Raw genomic sequence first — 21,993 nt, 5'->3', positions numbered from 1 at the left:
AGCTGCGTGACGAGCGTAACGGAAAGCCAAAGAATCAAATGGACGCTCATGGAGGGAGGGGGGAACGAGGACGCAAGGTATCCCACAGTTCCTGCTGTCTCCGAAAAGCATTTGCATTCTTGGCTGATCTCCAAATGCTTCTAGGGTCAAACACAGTGTCCGCGGTGGGACGGGGCATAGCTCGGCAATTTACGCACCCCCCCGACCCCCAGAAGTAAAAGGGAAAACAATCCTCTGTTGACTCTTTTACATGTCACCGTATCTGTACTGAATGCTGCAGATAGACGCGATGGTGCAGCACTCAACACCAACATCCTTGCTCCCCCCACGCTATGGATGGCTGATGGTACAAAACGATGGAAATCCATCCTCATCATCAGCCTATTGGCACATGGGGCAGTGCAAAAGGGCTGGTAACCATGACAACCGTACCAACTTGCTTGGGACCGGTCGGTCAAGGCCGCCTGTTGCTAATTTTTCATGGTAGATGGTGCAGTATGGCTGGTAACCGTCCTCATCATTGCAACAGGGGGCTGAGATCCATCAGCCCCCACCCTTCATTGTAAAGAAAAGATTCAATTGCCCCTGGACTAGCAGAGGGATGAGTGGCTCCCTCCTCCACACCCCTTAATGTCATCTCTGGACTATCATTGCAGCTGGAGGCTTCCTTCCACTCATTTCTCACAAACGACTACCTGTGTCTTATTCATGCATTCTATATTACTTCATCACACAAGTGGGGGGACAATGGTATTGGAACCCAGGAAGGCTGGGGGAAGAACGGAATGAACAGCTGGGGTTGTTTCAGGAGCACACCCTGTGAATAGCGTTCAGCTCAAAATTTATGCAGGATTGGACAGAGAGCAGCTGTGGTCTCTGATTCTATGATACAGTGGTTCTCTAGTACACTTGCACATAATCTAGGCAGGACTGATTCTATTTTTAGATACCCAAAAAGGAGGGATTGACTTGGGGAGTCATTCCCAAATTTTGCTTTTGCGCCCCTGGCTGATCGACCAGGGGCACTTATGACAGCACCAAATGGCGCAGTGCAAAAGGACAGGTAACCATGACCATCTTATTACCGTCTTCTTACCAGTTCATGGTATGGTAGACGGTGCAGTATGCCTGGTAACCATCGCTGCTGTCATGCAAAAGCATAAGCATGCTGCTGTGTAGCGCTGCTGGTCCGCCTCTATCAGCGGCATACAGTACACATACGGTGACATACACAAAAGGCAAAATAGGGTCCATTGTTGCCACGCTATGTGGCGTGTGCCAGGGCATTTCATGGAAAACGTGATCGAAATGATTGTCTGCCCTTGCTTTCCCGGAGGAAGGAATGACTGGCGACATTTACCCAGAATCCACCGCGCAAATGATTTGTGCAACAGCAGGCACAGGGGTCTCAACAAAAAATTCACAGAGACAGCTTAGACTCAGTTAATTGTTCGCAAAAAAGTATCATTGCAAGGAATTAACTAACTGTTTCCCATCTCACAGCTTCCACTGTCTCCAGACCTTCCACAGCATCCACCTCGCAGAGGCTGGCGAAGATTAGGCGGCGAAAGAAAAAGACAAGGGACACGATTTTCGATGAATGTGTGGGCTGCTACCTAGCCGAGGCGGACCAGCAGAGGCAGTGGAGGGAGAAAGTCTCTCTGTACCAGTGCTCACACAGCGAATGGGAGGAGAGGTGGCGTGAGGAACACAAGCAGGCGACTCAAGCAATGCTTGTACTACTGAGGGAGCAAACGGACATGCTCCGGCGACTTGTGTATGTTCTGCAGGTCCGCTGCAGGACAGAGCCCCCGGCAGTATCTCTGCAACCGCCCTCCCCCGCCACAAAGTCACATACCCCCCTCACCCTAAATAACCAGGAGGATGCCCGCCCTGGGCCGTGAATACTGTCACTGCACCCCAGCAGAGTGCTCAAGTAACCAAAAGCTCTCATACCCTACGTTTGCATAAATCCTTCCCTTCCGGACTCAAACAAGTCCCAATCCCAGTCCCATCCCATAACTGTGTACTTAAGTAATAAAAATACTTTGCTGTTAAGTACTGTTTCCGTCATGTTTCCTCACTGAAGACTGTGTTTGAATGGGGTGCGTGGGGAAGTGCGTTGCTAATTGCATAGGACAGGCACCTTTCGCAGGGTACAGACACGGGGGCCGGATCAGCAGCGGGTAACACACACAGTGCAGTCAGCAGGCACCGTGGTCGGTATGGGAGGTGGTTTCCAGGTTCTGTGTGGGCGGTGGGGATGTGACTTTTTAGCGGGGGAGGTCGGGTACAGATCTTATACAGCGGTCCTTGTTGTGGACCGCTGAGTCACGCAGCAGAGGAATCTGTATCCGTCCTCCTCCGCCACAAGGCCACATAGCCGCCCGCACACAGAATCCCAAAAAGGAGGGATGGCAGGCTCCGTTGAAACAAGCAGTCCGGCAATGCGGACCGCTGTAGGAGCAGGAGCCTGTCATTCCTTAAGTTTAGAGGCGGTCTTTACATCAGCGCACACCCTACCCACCGCAGTCTGCGTTCCAGTTTCGACCCTTTAACGAAAAGTCATGAATAAAGAAACCTCTCCTCAGTAACAGTGTGACATGTATTTTATTTTTACACGTGTCTTGGAAGTGGAGGAAACGGGGAGAACGGGGTATTTAACCGAAGAGGAGAGTCAACAGTAACTGGGTAAAGAAACAGGGGCAGGTTCAGCTTCTCTGTAAAGAAACTGAACAGTCACAGGTCACGCTGCTCGCTGCTCGCTGGTATTTGAAGAGTTCCTTGTCGCTGTCCCAGGCGCCTGTATAGGGCTTCATGAGCAAGTGCATTAGCGGGCAGGCTGGGTCACCGAGGATCACTATAGGCAAATGCACATCCACAACAGTTATTTCGTGGTACGGGAAGAAACTACCTTCCAGCAGGCGTCTGAGCAGCCCACAGTTCCTGAGAACACATGCATCAGGAACCTTGCCCGGCCATCCGACGTTCATGTTGGTAAAACGTCCCCTATGGTCCCCCAGTGCTTGCAGAACCATTGAAAAGTAGCCCAATTTCTCAGCAGCTGAATGTGGAAGAGGTGGACGATAAAGTGCGAGGAGGAGAAAACGGCGAGGATCGCAGCGGGCTCCATGCTTGCAGTGCTGTGGCGTCCACGCTGTCACTGACCAGAAAAGTGCACGAACAGATTGCCCGCAGGCGCTTTCAGGGAGGGAGGGAGGGCGTGATTGACGGTTCAATGACGACAGTTACCCAAAACCACCCTCGACACATTTTTTCCCCCAGCATGCATTGGGGGGAAATCCCAGAATTCAAATGGGCAGCGGGGACTGCGGGAACTGTGGGATAGCTTCCCACAGTGCACCGCTTCGAAAGTCGACGCCGGCCCCGTGAATGTGGACTCAGAAGTTCGAATTAGTGTATTTAGTATGGATACACAAATTCGACTTCATAAGGTCGAATCCACAAATTCGAATTAAGTAGATTCGAAATAGTCCTGTAGTGTAGACAAGGCCTTAGATCCAAAGAGAGCACACAGAGCCAACAAGGAACACAGACAAAGGCTTCCCTCCACAGAGATTTGAAATTATCCTGTCCCTTGATTGGTCCTCTGGTCAGGTGTTCCTCAGGTTACTGAGCTTGTTAACCCTTTCCAGGTAAAAGAGACCTTAACCCTGATCTGTTTATTTATGACAACAGTGCATTTTCCCTAGGATTCCCTTTGGGAGTTTGTGGGATATGCAAGCTTCTCCCAGTGGGGAATAGTATTTTTCAGGAATATTGACTATAAAGCCTAACATGCCAATGAAGGATGACATTCAGTAGAGTGGTCAAAAATGAAAAAAAATATATAAATAACAATTTTTGAAAGTTTTTGAAATGTTAACGTTTTGAAGTTTTTGAACAGAACAGATTTTGAACATTTTCATGGATTTATTTTTACCAAAAAAATCAGTTGAAAAAATTTCACTTTTTTCACATCTCCTCCTCCCGCTCCTTTCCATGGTGGTACTAGTGAAGGACGAGATCAGAAGGTGAAAACAACATAAAATAAAACGTGAAACTTTTTTGGTTTTCAGCAAACAGACAAAAACACAATTTCAAAATATTAAAAATGTTTATGTAATTTTTGCTCCTGAAACAGGTCATTTTCTGAAGGAACATTTGTTCAAAAATGTTTGACCAGCTCTAATAGGCCTTGACCCTTCTCTGTGGAAGGCAATGGAAGCAGGATCAAACCCACACTCAGGATGTGAAACCAGGACTGTCAGTTAACTACTTCAGATGTGGAGCATTATATAACATTCCTCTTCCATACATGCAAGAGAAATAAAATGAAAAGAGATGAGATTGACTAACCTTTATTATTCGTATAAAAAAGCTCATTTCCCTGATGAAGTGAAAAGATCCTTCCAGCTATTTACTGTGAAGTTTTAGCCTACTTAAGTTTCTTTGCAGACTGCATCATGTATGTGTGACGTTGAACTCTATATGTTTTATGGAAATATGCTTATGAGTGTGAATATGATGTAACTGGAATATGTTTTAAGCAAAAGGTCTCTTGTAAGGTATCATAACAAAGGTTATAACCTACTGAATATATTCCTCCTATTTGTATGCATGTATCATTCTTGTATCTGAAGCTAGAAATATTAAGTATAACTCTGAGGTCCTATTGTAATTATGCAATGTGTGGGCCATTAATGGTGGTTTAGAATCTTGATGACTCCCATTGACTAGGACAATTGGTTGTAAATGATTTATTTATTTGCAAACCTTCCTGTGTACATGTGGGCCAACCCAGGAAGAATGGAGACGACTAGGGGGTCTTACGTGAAATGTGACCGTGTCACATGATACTGCAATCCATCTTAATCTTTGTACTTTTCCATTGATGAGGCAGGGGTGGGGACAAGCACAGACAAAAGATTCCCACCTTGTGCCAAAGCTATAAAAGGGGGTGGAGCAGGACAAAAGGGCTGCCAGTCATGAGAAAACCCCTGCTTACCACCTGAGTTTTGCTGGAACTAACAAGGACTGTACCAGGGGAAAGGATTGGGCCCAGACTAGGAAGGAGTCTAGTCTGTGAAAGAAGCTTATTGGAACATCTTTGAGGGTGAGATATTTCTTAATATCTTAGGCTTAGACTTGCATGTTCTTGTTTTATTTTGTTTGGTGACTTACTTTGTTCTGTCTGTTATTACTTGAAACAACTTAAATCCTACTTTTTATACTTAATAACATCACTTTTGTTAATAAACCCAGAGTAAATTATTAATTCCTGGGGGAGCAAACAGCTGTGCATATCTCTCTATCAGTGTTATAGAGGGTGGATAATTTATGAATTTACCCTCTATAAGCTTTATACAGAGTAAACTGGATCCCATTGGGAACTGGCTCTCTGGGTGCTGGAGTTAGGTAATCTGCTAAACTGTTTTCAGTTTAATCTGCAGCTTAGGGGGCATGGACCAAACCCTGGGTCTGTGTTGCAGCAGGCTAGCGTGTCTGGCTTAAAAAGGCAGGGTTCTGGAAGTCCCAAGCTGGCAGGGAAAATGGGCTCATCAGCACATCAGGTGACAGTCCCAAGGGGATCTCTGTGACCGAACCCATCACAGTATGGTCCTTTCCAAAATATTCATTTGGAAACCTGTTCTCAGGGTCAAAACATTGGCTGTTCCTCATATACAGCAGCTCATTCGCCCCCTCACGATTATTGAAAGCAGTAAATCAAAATAAAGGGCCTAATCCTAATTAGGGAACAACCAGGAACATGAACATGAGGAAATCTTAATATGTCCATATGTATATGCAGCAAAGAATCCTGTGGCACCTTATAGACTAACAGACATTTTGCAGCATGAGCTTTCGTGGGTGAATACCCACTTCGTCAGATGCAAGTCATGGGTTTGGTGATGGGTTCGGTCACAGAGATCCCCTTGGGACTGTCACCTGATGTGCTGATGAGCTCATTTTCCCTGCCAGCTTGGGACTTCCAGAACCTGCCTTGTTGAGCCAGACACGCTAGCCTGCTGCAACACAGACCCAGGGTTTGGTCCATGCCCCCTAAGCTGCAGATTAAACTGAAAACAGTTTAGCAGATTACCTAACTCCAGCACCCAGAGAGCCAGTTCCCAATGGGATCCATATGTATATGTTTCGGATGAATACAGCAATTCTACCACACTTTAAGAACTGGTAAACGGGGACCAAAGGGGGCCCTACCCTCACCTCCGTCACAGAATCGTGCCAAGTGCCATGGCTCTGCTCCATGAGGGGGAAGTCATAGAGTGGCCATACAGGGGGGCATTCACAACTTCCACATATTCTAGTTGCAATTTTCTCTGCAGCAGCTCAGAGGCATGGTGTAGGAGAAGGAGTTGGGGAATTGGAGGATGGCCTGGTGCTTAGCCTGGAAAACAGGAGACCAGGTTCAGTTCCATGCTCCACTACAGACTTCTTGTATGGCTTTGGGTAAATCACTTGTGCCCAGATCCTCAAAGGTATTTATGTATTTGAAATCAATGGAAATTGTGCCTTTGAGAATCTGTGTCGAGCTCTCCCTTTCGGGATAACAGTATTTCCCTACTTCTAGAGAGGTTTTGAGGATAAATACATTAAAGATTGAGGTCCTCACATACTATGGTAACAGAGGTCACATAAGTACCTCTGCTAGACAGATGACCAGTGGGTCAGTGGTTGTGTGGATTGTGTACATGCATGACCATTGTTCCAGCCAACACCCAAAAGCATTAGTGCTTTACCCCCTGAAAGGGAGGGAATGTGCCAGACCCCAGGAAAAGGGAGTATTTTAGTAAGAATCAAGTGTAAGTAAATGACTTTTGTACTGAAATATTAATCATTTGTGGTTGGCTCATATGAGGTGCCGAACACGCTAATCTTCCATTACTTCTTTGGGATTTAGGACGTTCAGGCATACAGCCCCAAATCTTGGGAGGTAGGCACATAAAAACCTTTGAAGGTCTTGGCCTCAATGTCTTGAGGAGATGCTCACCACCTTATAAGGATCAGACCATGATTACTTATGTGTTAAACATACAAGTGAAGCTTGAGCCATTTAATAGGTGTGTGACAACAGAAAATAAATCTTAACATGCTAAACAGAAGCTGAAACTGCATCCTTGAATTAGCAAGTTAGTCTATGATAAGGGTCAGTAGCTGGATGTTTACAACCTCTTCACAGGTCACAATTTAGCTATGATTATGAGAGTGACAATATACATTCATTAAGCACTTCAGATGGTCAAACAAACATTTAATTAACCTCTGAGCTGATGCTGTCAAATTTTGGTACATAAAAGACCAATTTTACTTATCCCAGGTGTTTCAGTCTTTTTTCTGGGGGTCTCAGGTTTTTTAGCAAGAAGGTGTCAGCTGATAACAGGGTTATTGAGAACAGCAGATAGATTCTGCATTATTTTCAGGAGTTGATGCAGTTTTTCTCCTTTTGGTCATAGGCATGAGGAATTTTTCACATTTGAAAGGTCTCTGAATCTTCAGGATTTCTGACTTAGAACAAAACTGAGGAAATTCATATTTTTTTTATGGAAAATGGTAATATTGTCAGGAGATTCTAGAATCTGAATGGTTGATATACTACACTGGAAAAAAATTCAATATACAATTCTCTGCTTTGAAGCCTTGACTTTTGGAAGTCAGACAAAAGTTGCAAAGTACAGGATAGTGAGCCATAAGTAAAATATCTAAGTGGAGCCACAGAAAAATAGCTGCTACCCATATATCCAGGGTTACAATGATCTGTCATGATTTTGTGTCATTCTTTTGAAGGACTACTTAGGTAATGAATATGGGTTTGTATCATAGTGCCAGAATTTGAGTGCTTTTATTTCTGCAATGTAATTCTAACAGTTTGAAGACTAGAAGTTCTATGATATGAAAATGTCAGGTAGAAAGAAGGGCAGGTAACAAAGTGTTAGAACTAAGCAAATAATTTCCAACTAAGAATTTAGTCCATTAATTTAGCTTCTTTCTTTATTCGTTAGCAGATTGTGAATCCCAGGGTTTTTTTTTTTGTGAGTAGTTTAGACTTTGGTTTGGTTGCATTCCATTTATTGTAAGCATATGATACTCGTATTCAAACTTACATTGTATAGGTTTAGAGGGGTAGCCATGTTAGTCTCTATCAGCAAAAACAATGAGGAGTCCTTGTAGCACCTTTGAGACTAACAATAGCATCAGCTAAGAGGTTAATTAAAGGTTGTTTTGACCATCTGAAGTGCTTAATGAGTGTATATTGTTACTCTCCTAACCATAGCTAAATTGAGACCTGAAAAGGGGTTATAAACATCCAGCTACTGACCTTTATCATAGGCTAACTAAATGCATCTGATGAAGTGGGTTATAGCCCATGAAAGCTTATGCTCAAATACATTTGTTAGTCTCTAAGGTGCCACGAGGACTCCGCGTTGTTTTTGCTGTAAAGGTTAGTTTTGATTGGGCCCATAAGTCGCATGGTATTATTCTTTTTAATTTGATAAACATAACTCCTGTAATTGAGGACAGGGATTGAAGAAACCACTAGGGATTTTAATCTCTTCAGAGGAAATACAGTAGAAATTTAGGGAGAGGTAAACAGAAGTAGGGAATTTTAAAAATTGTTGAGACCTTTTCCTTTCTGGCTCACCAATGCATCAGTCTTAGAAAAAAGTATTGATTTTTCAATTACGAAAGATTTATTGAGTAGAAATTACATTTTCTTTCATAACACCCATACAAAGTTAGCATGTGTGCGTTCACATTCCTGGCTGCAAACAGACCAGTCACATCATTGTCTAGGTCACTGAGAGCCTGATTCTGAAACATTTAAGTCAATGAGAGTTTTGCTATTGACTTGAATGGGGAGCAGGATTGTTTTGAATGTGAGCCTTAATTTCCTTTATGGCAGGGGTTCTGGAGAGGAGTTTGTTAACCATGGCTAAGTCTGTGAGTCTGTCATGGAAGTCACAGATTCCGTGACTTTCTGTGACCTTTGATGTCTGCAGTGGCCAGTGCTGGCTCAGGGGCTGCACCGGTGGGAGTCCCGGGCTGCATGCTGCTGCCCCCTCCCTCCCTGCACCAGTGGGGGCCTGGGCCATCTCCCCCAGCACCCACGGCACCCCTGGACTCCACCCAGAGCATCCACAGCCCCCCGCCCAAGTTTTAGTTAGGGGTATACAGTAAAAGTCATGGACAGGTCATGGGCTGTGAATTTTTGTTTACTGCCCGTGACCTGTCCATGACTTTTACTAAAAATACCCGTGACTAAAACGTAGCCTTAACTGTGGCCCTCAGCTACCTGAACAAGCAGCATCCCATCCCATATAAAATTTACCTATTCTGGGACAAATATTCGAACATGCCAGTTTGAAATTTGCTTTTCACAAGCTAAAGTGCTGTGACATTTGTGGGAATCAAACACAAAAGGGATGTAAACATGTCAAAATGAGCTAATGTTTATATTCAAGTGAATGCACTGAGGAATTTGTTTCTCAGTATTCTCCCAGCTCTGGTGGACATGGATCCTAATGTTTATAAGCTTCTGAGTCTATAAGCCTCAACATATATATGGTTGAAGGAATATTAAGGTGTTGCAGTTTAGTGTGAACATAGCACTGAAAGTAGAGAAGGCAGTGATGAGAATATTGTTTACTAAAACCATTTGTTGCCGAAGCATTCTTGCTGTCTATAAAGACAGCAAATAGAATAGAAGATTGTGAATAGTACCATCTATATTTCTGAGACCATTTTATCTATTTCACAGCATTGCAATAACACTGACAGTACTTAAATTCCCAGTTTGCTGTAATTATGGATGTTTGATGACCTAGTACCCAGTTTAATTAACACTTCAAAGCAAGTCACTTTGAAGACTATTGTACAAACATGTTAAGAAAAGTTATCTTTTATATATTATAATGTTACAACCATTGTTTGCAAAAGCAAAACTTACTAGGATTTAAAAAGGATTATCTATGACAGGCTGTCTTGCAGGGAAAAATACATTATCTGTCTTATCTAATAAAGATAGATGAAGGCTTTTCTACTTATTGGTGCTGAGCTTCTGCAAGGTTCTGAGGACCCTCTTCTCCAGCACAGCTGAGGCTTTGGCTACACTTACACTTCAAAGCGCTGCCGCGGTAGCGCTGCCGCGGCAGCGCTTTGAAGCGCTAAGTGTAGTCAAAGCGCCAGCGCTGGGAGAGAGCTCTCCCAGCGCTGTCCGTACTCCACCTCCCTGTGGGGAATAACGGACAGCGCTGGGAGCCGCGCTGGGGCTTTGACCACACTGGCGCTTTGCAGCGCTGGAGAGGGTGTGTTTTCACACCCTGCTGCAGCGCTGCAAATTTGTAAGTGTAGCCAAGCCCTCAGAGTTGTGGGTGCAGGATCAGGTGCTGTCTGTGGATTCAAATCAATTTGTACATTTCCCTTTTCGATCATTTCAAAATACATGCTAGTGTTACGCCGAGGAAATACAGAGTTATGTTAGTGCTAAGTGTCATTCAGGCACTAGACAGAATTGGCCTCTTGCAATGGGTTTAGAAATTCCCGTGATGTTGCTCTTCTTACTTGCTGATCTGCTAATTACTAAATCTTCACCTACTTTAGTATAAATTATCACACTGGATAACTTGAACAGATATTTATTGTTGATTATTTTATCACTTAAATGGTAATGGAGCTTTTATCTCAGTTCAACTACATCACAAATACAGCGGGAAACATCCTCAACTGGTGTACAAGGGCACAGTTATGCTGATTTACATCATCTGAGGGTCCGGCCCATTAACTCTAGTCCACCTTTCCTAGGCAATCTCCCACATTCTTCCCTGAGCTGACTTCTTGGAGCAGAAGACATATTCATAAGGCAGGACAGTTGAGCCCTAGGAATAATGCTTTTTTTTCACAAGGGGTGTTTACAAAAAACACTGAATCAAATTGAACTTCATTACCATACTATTCTGCTGTACTATCGTTTTCCCTAACTGCCACATGATTGCATGTTTAATGCATAATGTATCAGTTGGTGCCAATGACTGTATCTTGGCTTTGCTTTCAGAAAGTAATATGAAGCAAGACTGAGACACACTAGGAGTGACTAAATCAGAAACAGTTAGAGGTATAAAAAGTATTGAAAATTAAGTGGTTGCACATAAATTAACCTTTAAATTTCATTTTTACCCCCATTTTACTGATACAGAGAGAAAATTAAGTCTGATACTTTTGCCTTTCTTTTTTAAGCTTATCAGAGGAAGTTGTTTTGGGACTCTGGAAACAGCCCCACCAAAACTGCCGCACATCCTGCTGTCCATCATTACAGAAGAAAACTGCGAAATTCTTAAAATTTCTTCCACAGATTATTTGAGAATAAAAGAGGTAAAACTGTGATACTATTAGAATCTTAGAACCCTTCTAAGGCAATAGTTTGAACATTCTTGTCTTCAGTGCTGTATAATTAAGTATGATCTATTTAATTTAACCATTTGATTAACTTGAAAATGCTCTAACATAAATATGTTTTCAGGTTTTTGAGTATTTGCACATAGAGGGCTCAATTTTACACCTTCTAAGGTTGAGAAGTGGTGGGCAGAGGGGTCAGCTACACTACCTCATCTGCCATGTCAGGAGGCCTCTACTTTTAGTGCTTGTCTTCAGAAGCAAGGGTATTTTCCTCTGCTCTTCTGCCCCAGGTGGAAGGACCAGATCTGTCAGTCTCAGGGAGGAAGCATGGCTACCACTTCTGTAATGAAATAAACACTCTCAAACAGAGGCGGCTCTAGGCATTTTGCCGCCCCAAGCATGGCAGGCAGGCCGCCTTCGGCGGCTTGCCTGTGGAGGGTCCGCTGGTCCCGCGGCATCAGCGGACCTCCCGCAGGCGCCTGCGGGAGGTCCGCCGAAGCCGCGGGACCAACGGACCCTCCGCAGGCAAGCCGCCAAAGGCAACCTGCCTGCCACCCTCGTGGCAACCGGCAGAGCGCCCCCAGTGGCTTGCCGCCCCAAGCACGCGCTTGGTGTGCTGGGGCCTGGAGACGCCCCTGCTCTCAAAGTCATTCATCCTCCTGGCCGCTTCAACAAGGGCCTCCAACACAACAAAAAGCACAGCAGCAGATGATAATATAATAGGAGCCACGTAAATCAAATATTGTAAGCATAATCCATTGTGGTCATCTGAGAAGCATCAGATCAGTGAAATCCTGTTCTTGCCAAGCATGAACACTGCCATTAAAGATAAGTTATCCAATTGTGAAATCTGCTATAAATATGGGAATACAAAAGAACGGCTAAAACCACAAAAGACTAATGATATGTGTTGAATTATTTGAATTAAGCAGGAAGAATTACATCTTATTAGTGGGCTACTATTCACATGTTTATGGAAACTAAGTTGTTCTACAACACATCAAGTAATAATGCAATAGCATATTGAAAATCAAGTTTGCTCACCATGGATTCCAGATGAGTTAAGAGCCAGCAGTTACTAAAGTTCATGTATCAGAGGGGTAGCCGTGTTAGTCTGGATCTGTAAAAGCAGCAAAGAATCCTGTGGCACCTTATAGACTAACAGACGTTTTGGAGCATGAGCTTTCGTGGGTGAATACCCACTTCGTCGGATACCCACTTGCATCCGACGAAGTGGGTATTCACCCACGAAAGCTCATGCTCCAAAACGTCTGTTAGTCTATAAGTTGCCACAGGATTCTTTGCTGCTTTTAAAGTTCATGTGTGGTTCACTTGGAAAATTCTCTTTTATAACTGTTTACAGTTTACCCTTTCCACGCATAATCAAATAGATTAATGGAAAAGTCTGTACAAACAGCAAAAGGTCCATCAAGATACATATAGTCCTCCCAAAGTTTCTCATCAACCAGACTGTGCAAGAAGAACCGCTCAAGAGACTGATAGAACAGATAGGGGGCAGAAAATCCAGAACCAACTTCTCCAAGCAGTGTCTTGCTACTATTTCCGCAGGAACAATACCTGATTCCTCCCCTGTCTGTCCAAGGAGCTAGGACCTTTATTTCCCTCCTTTATTGTCAATCTGGTGTGTTGCTACCTATTGGGACTGATTGGCCATTGGCATGGTACTGTGTAGGTCATCATCAAAATGCTCCAGCAAAGTTATACTTTGATTAATCTCCTCCTGTGACTATTACCACTGTACAGTTTGATGTGACAGGTAAGCTCTTCCAACAAATAATTTGGCATCTGTGGTGAAGATCTTTTTGTCTTTCTCTGATTAAGAGTCCTTTTTTGAAATGGTCTGTGGCTGACCTCCACGCTGGAGGTTAGTTGACATTTTAAGGGACTGTCTTGTAGTGCAGGTCGTAGATGCTCTACATCTATGTACATCTACATATATGCTTGGAGATAGGATCATTAGAAACTGTTGGAGGAGCTGCATTTCAAGTCTAGCCCAAGTTAGCAGATCCATGCAGGACACCAGCAATCCAAGGAGGGTTGAAAGCACTTTGACTGATGAGGGGCCTTGAATCTCTCTGCTTGATTAGTTCTCTGAGTCTCATCTGAGAGAAAAGCTGTGTGCATTGATGGGGGGGAGGAAGGTGGAACAATTGTACCAGGCCCCTGAGCTCAGGTGGACCCCCAAAATGTCTCTAATGTCTGTGTAAATAAAGTGAAATGGTCGGGGTGAGGCCCCAGGAAACACAATGGGGTTGGGCCCCAAATTTCTCTCGTTGAGCCTGTGCATTTTGGTGTCTACTGTGAGTTCCCTATTCCTGCCCCCAGTTGCTGGATGGTCTGAACTGGGATAAACTGGCTTTTCTGGGAGGTTACTTGAAAGTTGTGGGAATAAAAACATTGAACTCCAATTCTCAGGTCCATGCAAGCTATGCTTAGTGAGCAAGCTAAGGGTAGAGACAAAGGCAACTTTATGCCATTATTACACTCCCTTTTCTTTCTATCTCACTGATGCCCTCAGATTCTGGGGCCAGCTGGTGATTAGTCTGGCCCACAACATAACTTAGAGCAGTCACAGTGCTGCTGTAAATTGTGACTGGCTATAACAGTATGGCAAGGCCATAGTGGCAGCCAGGGATCACTGAAACACAGCAGCACTATAGCCATGTCCCTTCCACCTGGCACTGGCCACTGTCAGAAGACAGGATACTGGGTTAGGTGGACCTTTGGTCTGACGCAGAATGGCCATTCTTATGTTCCCCAGGACATGCCCCAACACATCATCTGTATCGAGGCTGTGATGGGCGTGGCCTCGACATGGCTACATAAGTTATACACCACCTAGGGATTCCCTCAAGCTGGTGGAATTTTCTTATGACCATATAAACCAGTATTATGCCATATTTTTCTCCCTGGAGTAGTAAAAGAAGATGGAGCAGGCCCAAAGGTCTGGCGTGTTGTCTTGTTCCACTTTTAGTCTTGAGGTTGCTCAAATCATGATCTCATCCAGCAAGTAATAGATGTGAATACCTCTTTGTCTAACAGCTGGAAACATGACTACTACAACCTCTGTGAATACCCTTTCTGGTGTGATTAAGCCCAACTTTAGAATGTTTCTGTACATGAGAGATCCTGGATGATGTTCTGTGCTAAGGCCTTGTAAAGAGGTTCAGTTAAGCTTCTCTAAAGTCAGAAGAAGTCAGGAAATCAACCCCAGGAGCTGGTTACTGGTAAGCTTCAGGAGTCTTATCTTAAATTTTCTGCTCCATTTGTTTAGACTCTTCAGGCAGAGGAGTACTCTTATCCCTAAAAAAGAAGAACAGGAGTACAGACTAACACGGCTGCTACTCTGAATATTATCCCAAAAAATAGAGGAAGACTAGAAAAAAGATGGAATAGACTCCTCGGTGATTATTACTATTAATAACACATAAATGGTGATATTCTGACATTGGGACTGAATAGATACCTTCAGTAGCCAGTAAGTGTAATTGGAGCAAACTGTGATCATTTGGAGGAACGGCTCTAGAACTCTCTGTAGCTATTATTTTCTGTATCTAAACAAGGAAACAGCATATTGCACACAAGTAGTGGCTGAACTTTTGTTGTATGAGGCAGGCAAGGTACTAACAAACTTCAACAGGACTTTATTTTTAAAGTGGAAACCTCTTTACCAAGCTGCTGCTGCACCCTCTGTAACTCTCACTCAGCCTCCCCAACTCTTCCCCTCTCCTTCCTGTTTCCTGTCCTTTCAGACTCCCAACAGCCAGTGCTCCCAGTTCTAATAATTACAAGCAATATCTAAACACCACATTCCCTCTTCCCTTAAGAAACTCTCCCAATTAAAATAAACATTGTTGTTCTAACCACAGGAACAAATAGGAAACAAGACACTATACTATTGGCAGAAATATTACACTGAAAACACTGTAGATACTACATTACATAGTGTCTAGTCCAGACAGGTGGTCGTCTGGGTCTGACAGGCCATCTCTCAAGCCCCGGTTCCAATGCAATGTCCTGTTGTGTTGATACTATGGTGAAGTCATCCCATGCAGACTGGGTGTTGGCATAATCTCCTCTTAGTGTATAGGCAGGTGCAAGATAAGAAGCATTCCATACCTGCCCATCAGAAAGTCGATAGGTGTAAGGTCCCTTCTTCGCTATGATTTTAAGAGGAGCTGTGAATTTATGGTCCCCTTTGCGTAAAATTCTAGGTTTTCGTATTCTAACGAAGGAATCACTCTCAAACTTTGGTTCCTTAGCACCCCGCCACTTCTCTGTGAAAGCCTTATACTTTACTTGGTTCTGTTCAACTGTTTTTCTCACATCATCCTCGGTTGGGGTCTCAGCTTGTGCCTTTAACAATCCAGCAATGTTCAGTTTAGTATTCATCTGTTTCCCATGCAGTAACTCTGCAGGTGATCTTTGTGTTGTGGCATGTCATGTAACCCGGTATGCTTGCAAGAAATCAGTAGTGAAGGGTATTCACAATCACCCTTCCAGTTTAGCTGTTTGCAAACTCCCTTTCAAACTTCTGTTAAACCGTTCGATTTCCCCATTGGCTTGAGGGTAATATAGGATGACCTTCTGTGTAAAATGTTCCTCTCTGCTAGAAAAGTTTCAAACTCTAGGGAAGTAAATTCACTACCATTATCTGAAACCAGTTCTTTGGGGTTACTTTCCCTGCTAAAAACTGAAGAGAGGAACTTAATTACTGTAGCAGAAGAGATTTGCGATGTAAACGCTACCTCAGGCCATTTACTGAAATCGTCTATTAAAGTGATGGCATAATGACAGTCAATTGGAGCAGTATTAAAGGGTCCTACAATGTCAATCGCCACTTTTTCCCATGCAGATTCAGGAAGAGGAACAGGCTGTAATGGAGGGGTACATGTCACTGCTGTCATCATGCATTTGACAAGTGACACAGGATTTTATGAGTGCTTCAGTTTGAGAGTCCATTTCTGGCCACTAATACAGATCCCGTAGTCGTTGTTTGGTTCTAACTATTCCTGATGAGTATCGTGTGCCAGGTGTATGAGTTTTGACTGTACTTCTTCTGGCACAAGTAGCCGGTGTGTACTTCGTTGCACACAGCCATCGAGCAAAGAAGGTTCATCCCGAACTCTAAAATAAGGCAGCAAAACTGGGTCAAGGGTCTTAGGGTTACTGGGCCATCTCTTTGTCAGAAATTCCCATAGTTTTTGTTGAATTGGACACGCTGAACAAGCAGCTTCAAATTGTTCTCTTGTAACTGCAGTAAGAGTGCTTGTAATAAGCGCAACTACTACATCCTCATCCTCCGGTGGACCATCTGGTGAAGGCAAAGGCAGGTGAGAAAAGCAATCAGCTACCACATTCTTGTTTCCAGGCTTATATTCCAGTTCCTAATTGAAAGAGAGTAGTCTTGCAGACCATCTAGCAAACCGATATCCTGCCCTTTCCAGTCCTTTCATGGTGAGCAACGTCGTCAAAGGGCTGTGGTCTGTGAGCAACTTGAACGTGCGGCCCCACAGGTAAGTTCTCCATTTTTCAGTAGCCCAGACACAAGCAAGTGCTTCTTTTTCGACTGTAGAATATTTTCTCTCAGCATTACTCAGTGTCCTTCAACCAAATGCAACAGTCCTCTCTGTGTTGTCCTCATGAAGTTGTATGAGGATAGCTCCAAGTCCATAATCAGAAGCATCAGTAGTTACAATTGTGGGCAATGCAGAACTGAATAGTGCAGTACTGGACTATGTACAATCAAGTCTTTCACCATTTCGAAACTAGCTTGTGCATCCGTTGTCCATACCAAGGTTGAACTTCTCTGTAGTAATTCTCGTAACGGTTCAATGACAGAAGCATAATTGGGAATGAATTTTGCATACCAGGAGGGTAAGACGCAAGAAGGAACGTCAGGTTTGCAAATCTGTTGGAGGAGAAGCATTTGAAATTGCCAGGATATGATCTGGATCAGGTTTTAGTCCAGCCTGTGAAATTGTATGCCCCAGAAAGGAGAGTTCAGTTTGTCTAAATTTGCATTTGGACCTATTGAGCTTGAGGCCTGCTTTGCTGATGCAGTTTAGGACAGACTGCAGGTTATTGTCACGCTCCTCAGTAGTATTTCCAAACACAATAATATCATCCAAATAGCACTGAACTCCATGTTGATTCTTCAGAATCAATTACATCATTTTTGGAAGGCACTTGGGGCTGATGCAAGACCATATGGAACATGTTTAAAACGAAATAGTCCCTCATGTGTAATAAATGCTGTGAGGTCTTTGCTATCTTCATGCAACATAACCTGGTGGTATGTGCTCTGCAAATCAAGAGTAGAAAACATCTTTGGTCCATGGAGTTCTTCAAATACTTCTTCAATGTGAGGAAGAGGATGGTTGTCAATCACAATAGCTTTATTTGGCTCCCTTAAGTCCACACAAAGGCGAATGCCTCCACCCTTCTTCTGCGTCACTACTACAGGCAAAACCCATTCCGAGGAGTTAATCTCTTCAATAATGACCTTTTGAACAAGTTTTCTAAGTTCCTCTGAAACCACTTCCCTGACTGAAAATGGTAAGCGCCGTAATTTCTGTTGTAAAGGAATCACATTATTCCGCATTTTAACTTTATGCAGAAACCCATAAGCACAGCCGAAGTTCTCCTCTACCTGGTGTTGGATCCCAGCTGAAACAGTGCTTTGCTGTGAAAGATCTATTCATCCATTAACTACCCTGAGATTTAAAGCAGCCAATAAATCTCTGCCAAGGATCGGAGTGCCTTTGTGGACAATGTAGAACTCTGCAGTTACACAGCAATCACCAAAAGTAATTATTGCTGGCAGGCAGCCATGTACTGGAATACGGGTTTTCAAATAGCACACGAACTGAAGTTTGGGTTCAGTAAGAGGCACATCTTTAAAGTAATGCAAATAGATGGACTCAGGTAGTATAGATACTGCTGAGCCAGTGTCCAACATTAGCTGAATAGAGTGTGATTGCCTGAGGGTATGGCGGAAATGTTTACAGTGCACATTATCTGTTCTGGAATATGTGCAGTAGTGGTTTTGTCCACGCTCAGCACAGTAACATTTGGCATTGTAACTGCATGCACCTGTTGATTGAACTGTCTACTGCGACATACTTCAGCAAAATGCCCAATCTTTTTGCAATGATTGCACTGAGCTACTTTTGCTGGACATCCTGTGTAGCTTGCAAGATGTTGTGGGGATCCACAGTGAAAGCTTTTACCGTATTTTGAATTTGCTGATTCAGTGGCTTTTCATTAGTTTTCCTCCTGCAATTGTTTGTCTGCAGAGATAGTGAACTTTTCTGCAAAGGAGTCACAGCCTGGACTCTGCCTCCTGTATCCCTGCTCATTATTTTGGCTTCAGCTGTAACTGACTCAATCTGAGTAGCAATGGTTATTGCTTTTTCTAGTGTAAGTTGTGGTTCTAGAAGTAAGCGTTCTCTTACACGAAGCCTGGTTGTTTTCTCAATGAGCTGGTCTCTAATCATCTCATCTGCCATATTCCCAAAGTCACAAGTTACAATCAGACTCCTCAGGGAAGCAATATACTGCATTATAGTCTCCCCTGGTTTCTGCTCATGCTGGCAAAATCTGTAGGAATTAGCTACTACATTCACTTTTGGCACAAAAAAGATCTTTAATGCAGTGAGTGCAGTCTCATATTTATCATCTGCAAGGGGAAAAGTGTAAAATATACGCTGCCCTTCTGCTCCAAGGCAGTGGATTACCAGAGCACGCTTTCTTACTTCAGAAATCTCTGTAGCACTGATTGCAAGCAGATAAGTCTCAAACATATGGATCCAGGCAGTAAAAGCAATTGGAGGCTCACCTGGGCTTTGCAGAAAGAGTGCAGGTGGGTTCAGAGGCAGAAGATCCATCCTTGTCACCAAAATGTTGTATCAACCAGGCAAGGTACTAACAAACTTCAACAGGACTTTATTTTTAAAGTGGAAACCTCTTTACCAAGCTGCTGCTGTACCCTCTGTAACTCTCACTCAGCCTCCTCAACTCCTTCCCCCGTCCTTCCTGTTTCCTGTCCTTTCAGACTCCCAACAGCCAGTGCTCCCAGTTCTAATAGTTACAAGCAACATCTAAACACTACAAATTCCAAGATACAGAGGATGCATTTTTAAATTGAAGGGGAGGATCAAGTTGTTCCACGGAGTATGTTGGCTGCCTTTATTTTTCATCCAGGTTATCTGTAATTTTTATTCAGTTCCTTTTCTGACAAACAAGAAAAAGTTACCTGCTAAAATGTAGAGTAAGTAATGGAGAGATTTGAAAAGATAAATTCCATACATTATGCAATTCTTTCTGTAATATAATAATGTGTGTTTTGTGCTCATCCTCCTCTTAGATTGTATAATCTTTGGAATGCTAGATGGAGCCCGGGAAGTAATGGGTGTAACTCCAGGGTATTGTAAATAACAAAAAGTCATGTTTACAAGATCTGGGTGGTAAGCCAGGTTAATGAAGTGTGCTTAAATATTGTAGAAAGAGAACACGAGCATATTGTGAATCGGGCCCAAGTCTAGTTAAACTCAAAGTGGAAACACATTTTTAAGGCATCCTTTTTGTTGCTTCACAAATCAGCTGTTTTTGATTTTCTAAGGAGCAGCTTTATACTTCAAAGGATCAGTGCCTCTGTGTTGAGACTGACAAGATTGACTTCTGCGTTTGATTTATGCAGCAGAGACGGGATCTTAGAGTAAGGTTTCCCCCCCATTAAAAAAAATTACAAGTATGTTTCATCATTTTCTAAAGAAGTTCACAATTAGGAAAAAGAAATTCTAATCACTATTTCTCGAGTTATAATTACTATAGATTAGCATTTTGGCTCTATTGTCACAAAACCTACCTAAAAATAAACCTCATGCTTCTCAAAATTTGCTTTACTTTATGGATTTTTAATATGCAAATGGTGTTTTTTTTCTTTGCTGCCTTTTTCATTTTAGGTTTTTTCTTCTTTTACATATTTTATCATTACTGTTGAACGTGTATCTGTCTTTCAGGAAATAGCTAAGCGTGAACAAATTGCCAAGGAAGAATTAATTCATGGCTGTCCATATTATCGCGACTGGCCTATGCTTTATGTATTTCAGTTAATGTCTCATTTGAAATGGAGGCAATTTCCTGCAGGCTATGGTTAGTTTCAGTCTATTTTTATTCACATGTAAATTCACAATACAAAGTTATTTTTTGGGCTAATACAGCAAAGTAATAAATTATACATAATTAAGGAAGATTCCTATAAATGTTTGTTTCCTTAAACTATTTTTCAGTCATTTCTCAGACTGAAGCTATTTAAAGCTTCATCAAGACATAATTTAGTAGGATCATCCTTTATTCATATTAAAACTGAATGATAAAATCTTTTAACCAGCCAGTTAATACTGGAGTGAATTATATCTATAATCTGCATTAAAATGAAAAATTAATGACTATCAGAAGCTTTTGATTAATTAGTTGGTAAAGGTTGCTTATTATCCCACTCATTGCATTGAGTGGTGCCCAGTATGATGGATCAGAATCTATTACAGAATGTGCGTTCAGATTTAGTTGTATTAGATGATCCAAGATGATTATAAAAAGGAGTAAAATCCATATATTATATGCAATATAATTTCATTAGAAATCTTTTTTTTTTCCCATTTGACTTATACAATTACTTTTTTGGCTGATCCCATTGAGATAATGGTTTTGGAAGACTTGTATAAATTCTTAGAAAATGCAATTGCATGAATAAACAATTATAGTTCAGATAGGTATCATAGATATTACTAATCGGTGTCATTGGTCACACAGGACTTGTTTGGAGTAAAGATGTTCCTTTGTTGGTATTATTTAAAATCTGTTTTGTTGTTTATACAGCACAGTAGGGGCTCTCTGCAAAGGATGCCATTGGCAATTTGCCAGGAGCATTGTGCCTAGTATGTTTGTGCAGATGTATGGCTTGTTGAGGCTATCAGTCCCAACATATCACACTCCAACTTGACCCTGTGGCCTCCACCTGTGTTAACACTGTATACCATGGCATACCAAGAGCTACATTGAAGATGGAGGTAGCTGAAAGCTGTATCATCGAGTTCCATGGCTTGTGTTTGACCAGCAGGTTGCACTTTGATCACTCCAGAAAGTGACATGTTAAGAAGGAAATGTTCATTTATTTGGACATTTGATTTACTAGAACATAATATTATTACTTTCAGGTCAGGTGACAACCTTGATCTTCATAGTCATGTTACTGTCAGAAGCTTGATATTCTACTGGTGAAGATGCATAATTACAAAACATGAAACTCTAGGACCAGGAGAAGGTTGTCCAGCCATGTCTACCATAATGAGGGAATGAATTAATGAGTTATTTTAAAGGAAAATGGAAACACCCTTGTGACTATGCTACAAGTAAAATAATAGTTTGGCTTCATTTATAAAAATCAAGTTTTTCTTTTTCCATTCTCAGGTCAAAATCTCCACTTCGTTAATAAATCTTTTTGTATCCATTTCTTACCATCTTCAAAGGTGTGTATCACAGCAAACCTCCTCCAGC

The 21,993-nt window shown here is 42.6% G+C and overlaps 1 protein-coding gene across 1 annotated transcript in view; it reads left to right on the top strand.

Moving 5' to 3' along the window:
• Nucleotides 1–21,993, top strand: part of CNBD1 (cyclic nucleotide binding domain containing 1) — a 291,253-nt gene that overhangs the window by 183,485 nt on the left and 85,775 nt on the right. Inside the window, exons 7-8 of the mRNA XM_045006943.1 lie at nucleotides 11,254–11,388; nucleotides 20,457–20,589. Of these exons, the coding sequence (XP_044862878.1) occupies nucleotides 11,254–11,388; nucleotides 20,457–20,589 (268 nt within the window). The remainder of the gene's footprint in view (nucleotides 1–11,253; nucleotides 11,389–20,456; nucleotides 20,590–21,993) is intronic.

The sequence above is a fragment of the Mauremys mutica genome, chromosome 2 (assembly GCF_020497125.1).
Source record: "Mauremys mutica isolate MM-2020 ecotype Southern chromosome 2, ASM2049712v1, whole genome shotgun sequence".
Lineage (NCBI taxonomy): Eukaryota > Metazoa > Chordata > Testudines > Geoemydidae > Mauremys > Mauremys mutica.
This window is presented reverse-complemented; position numbering and strand designations above follow the sequence as displayed.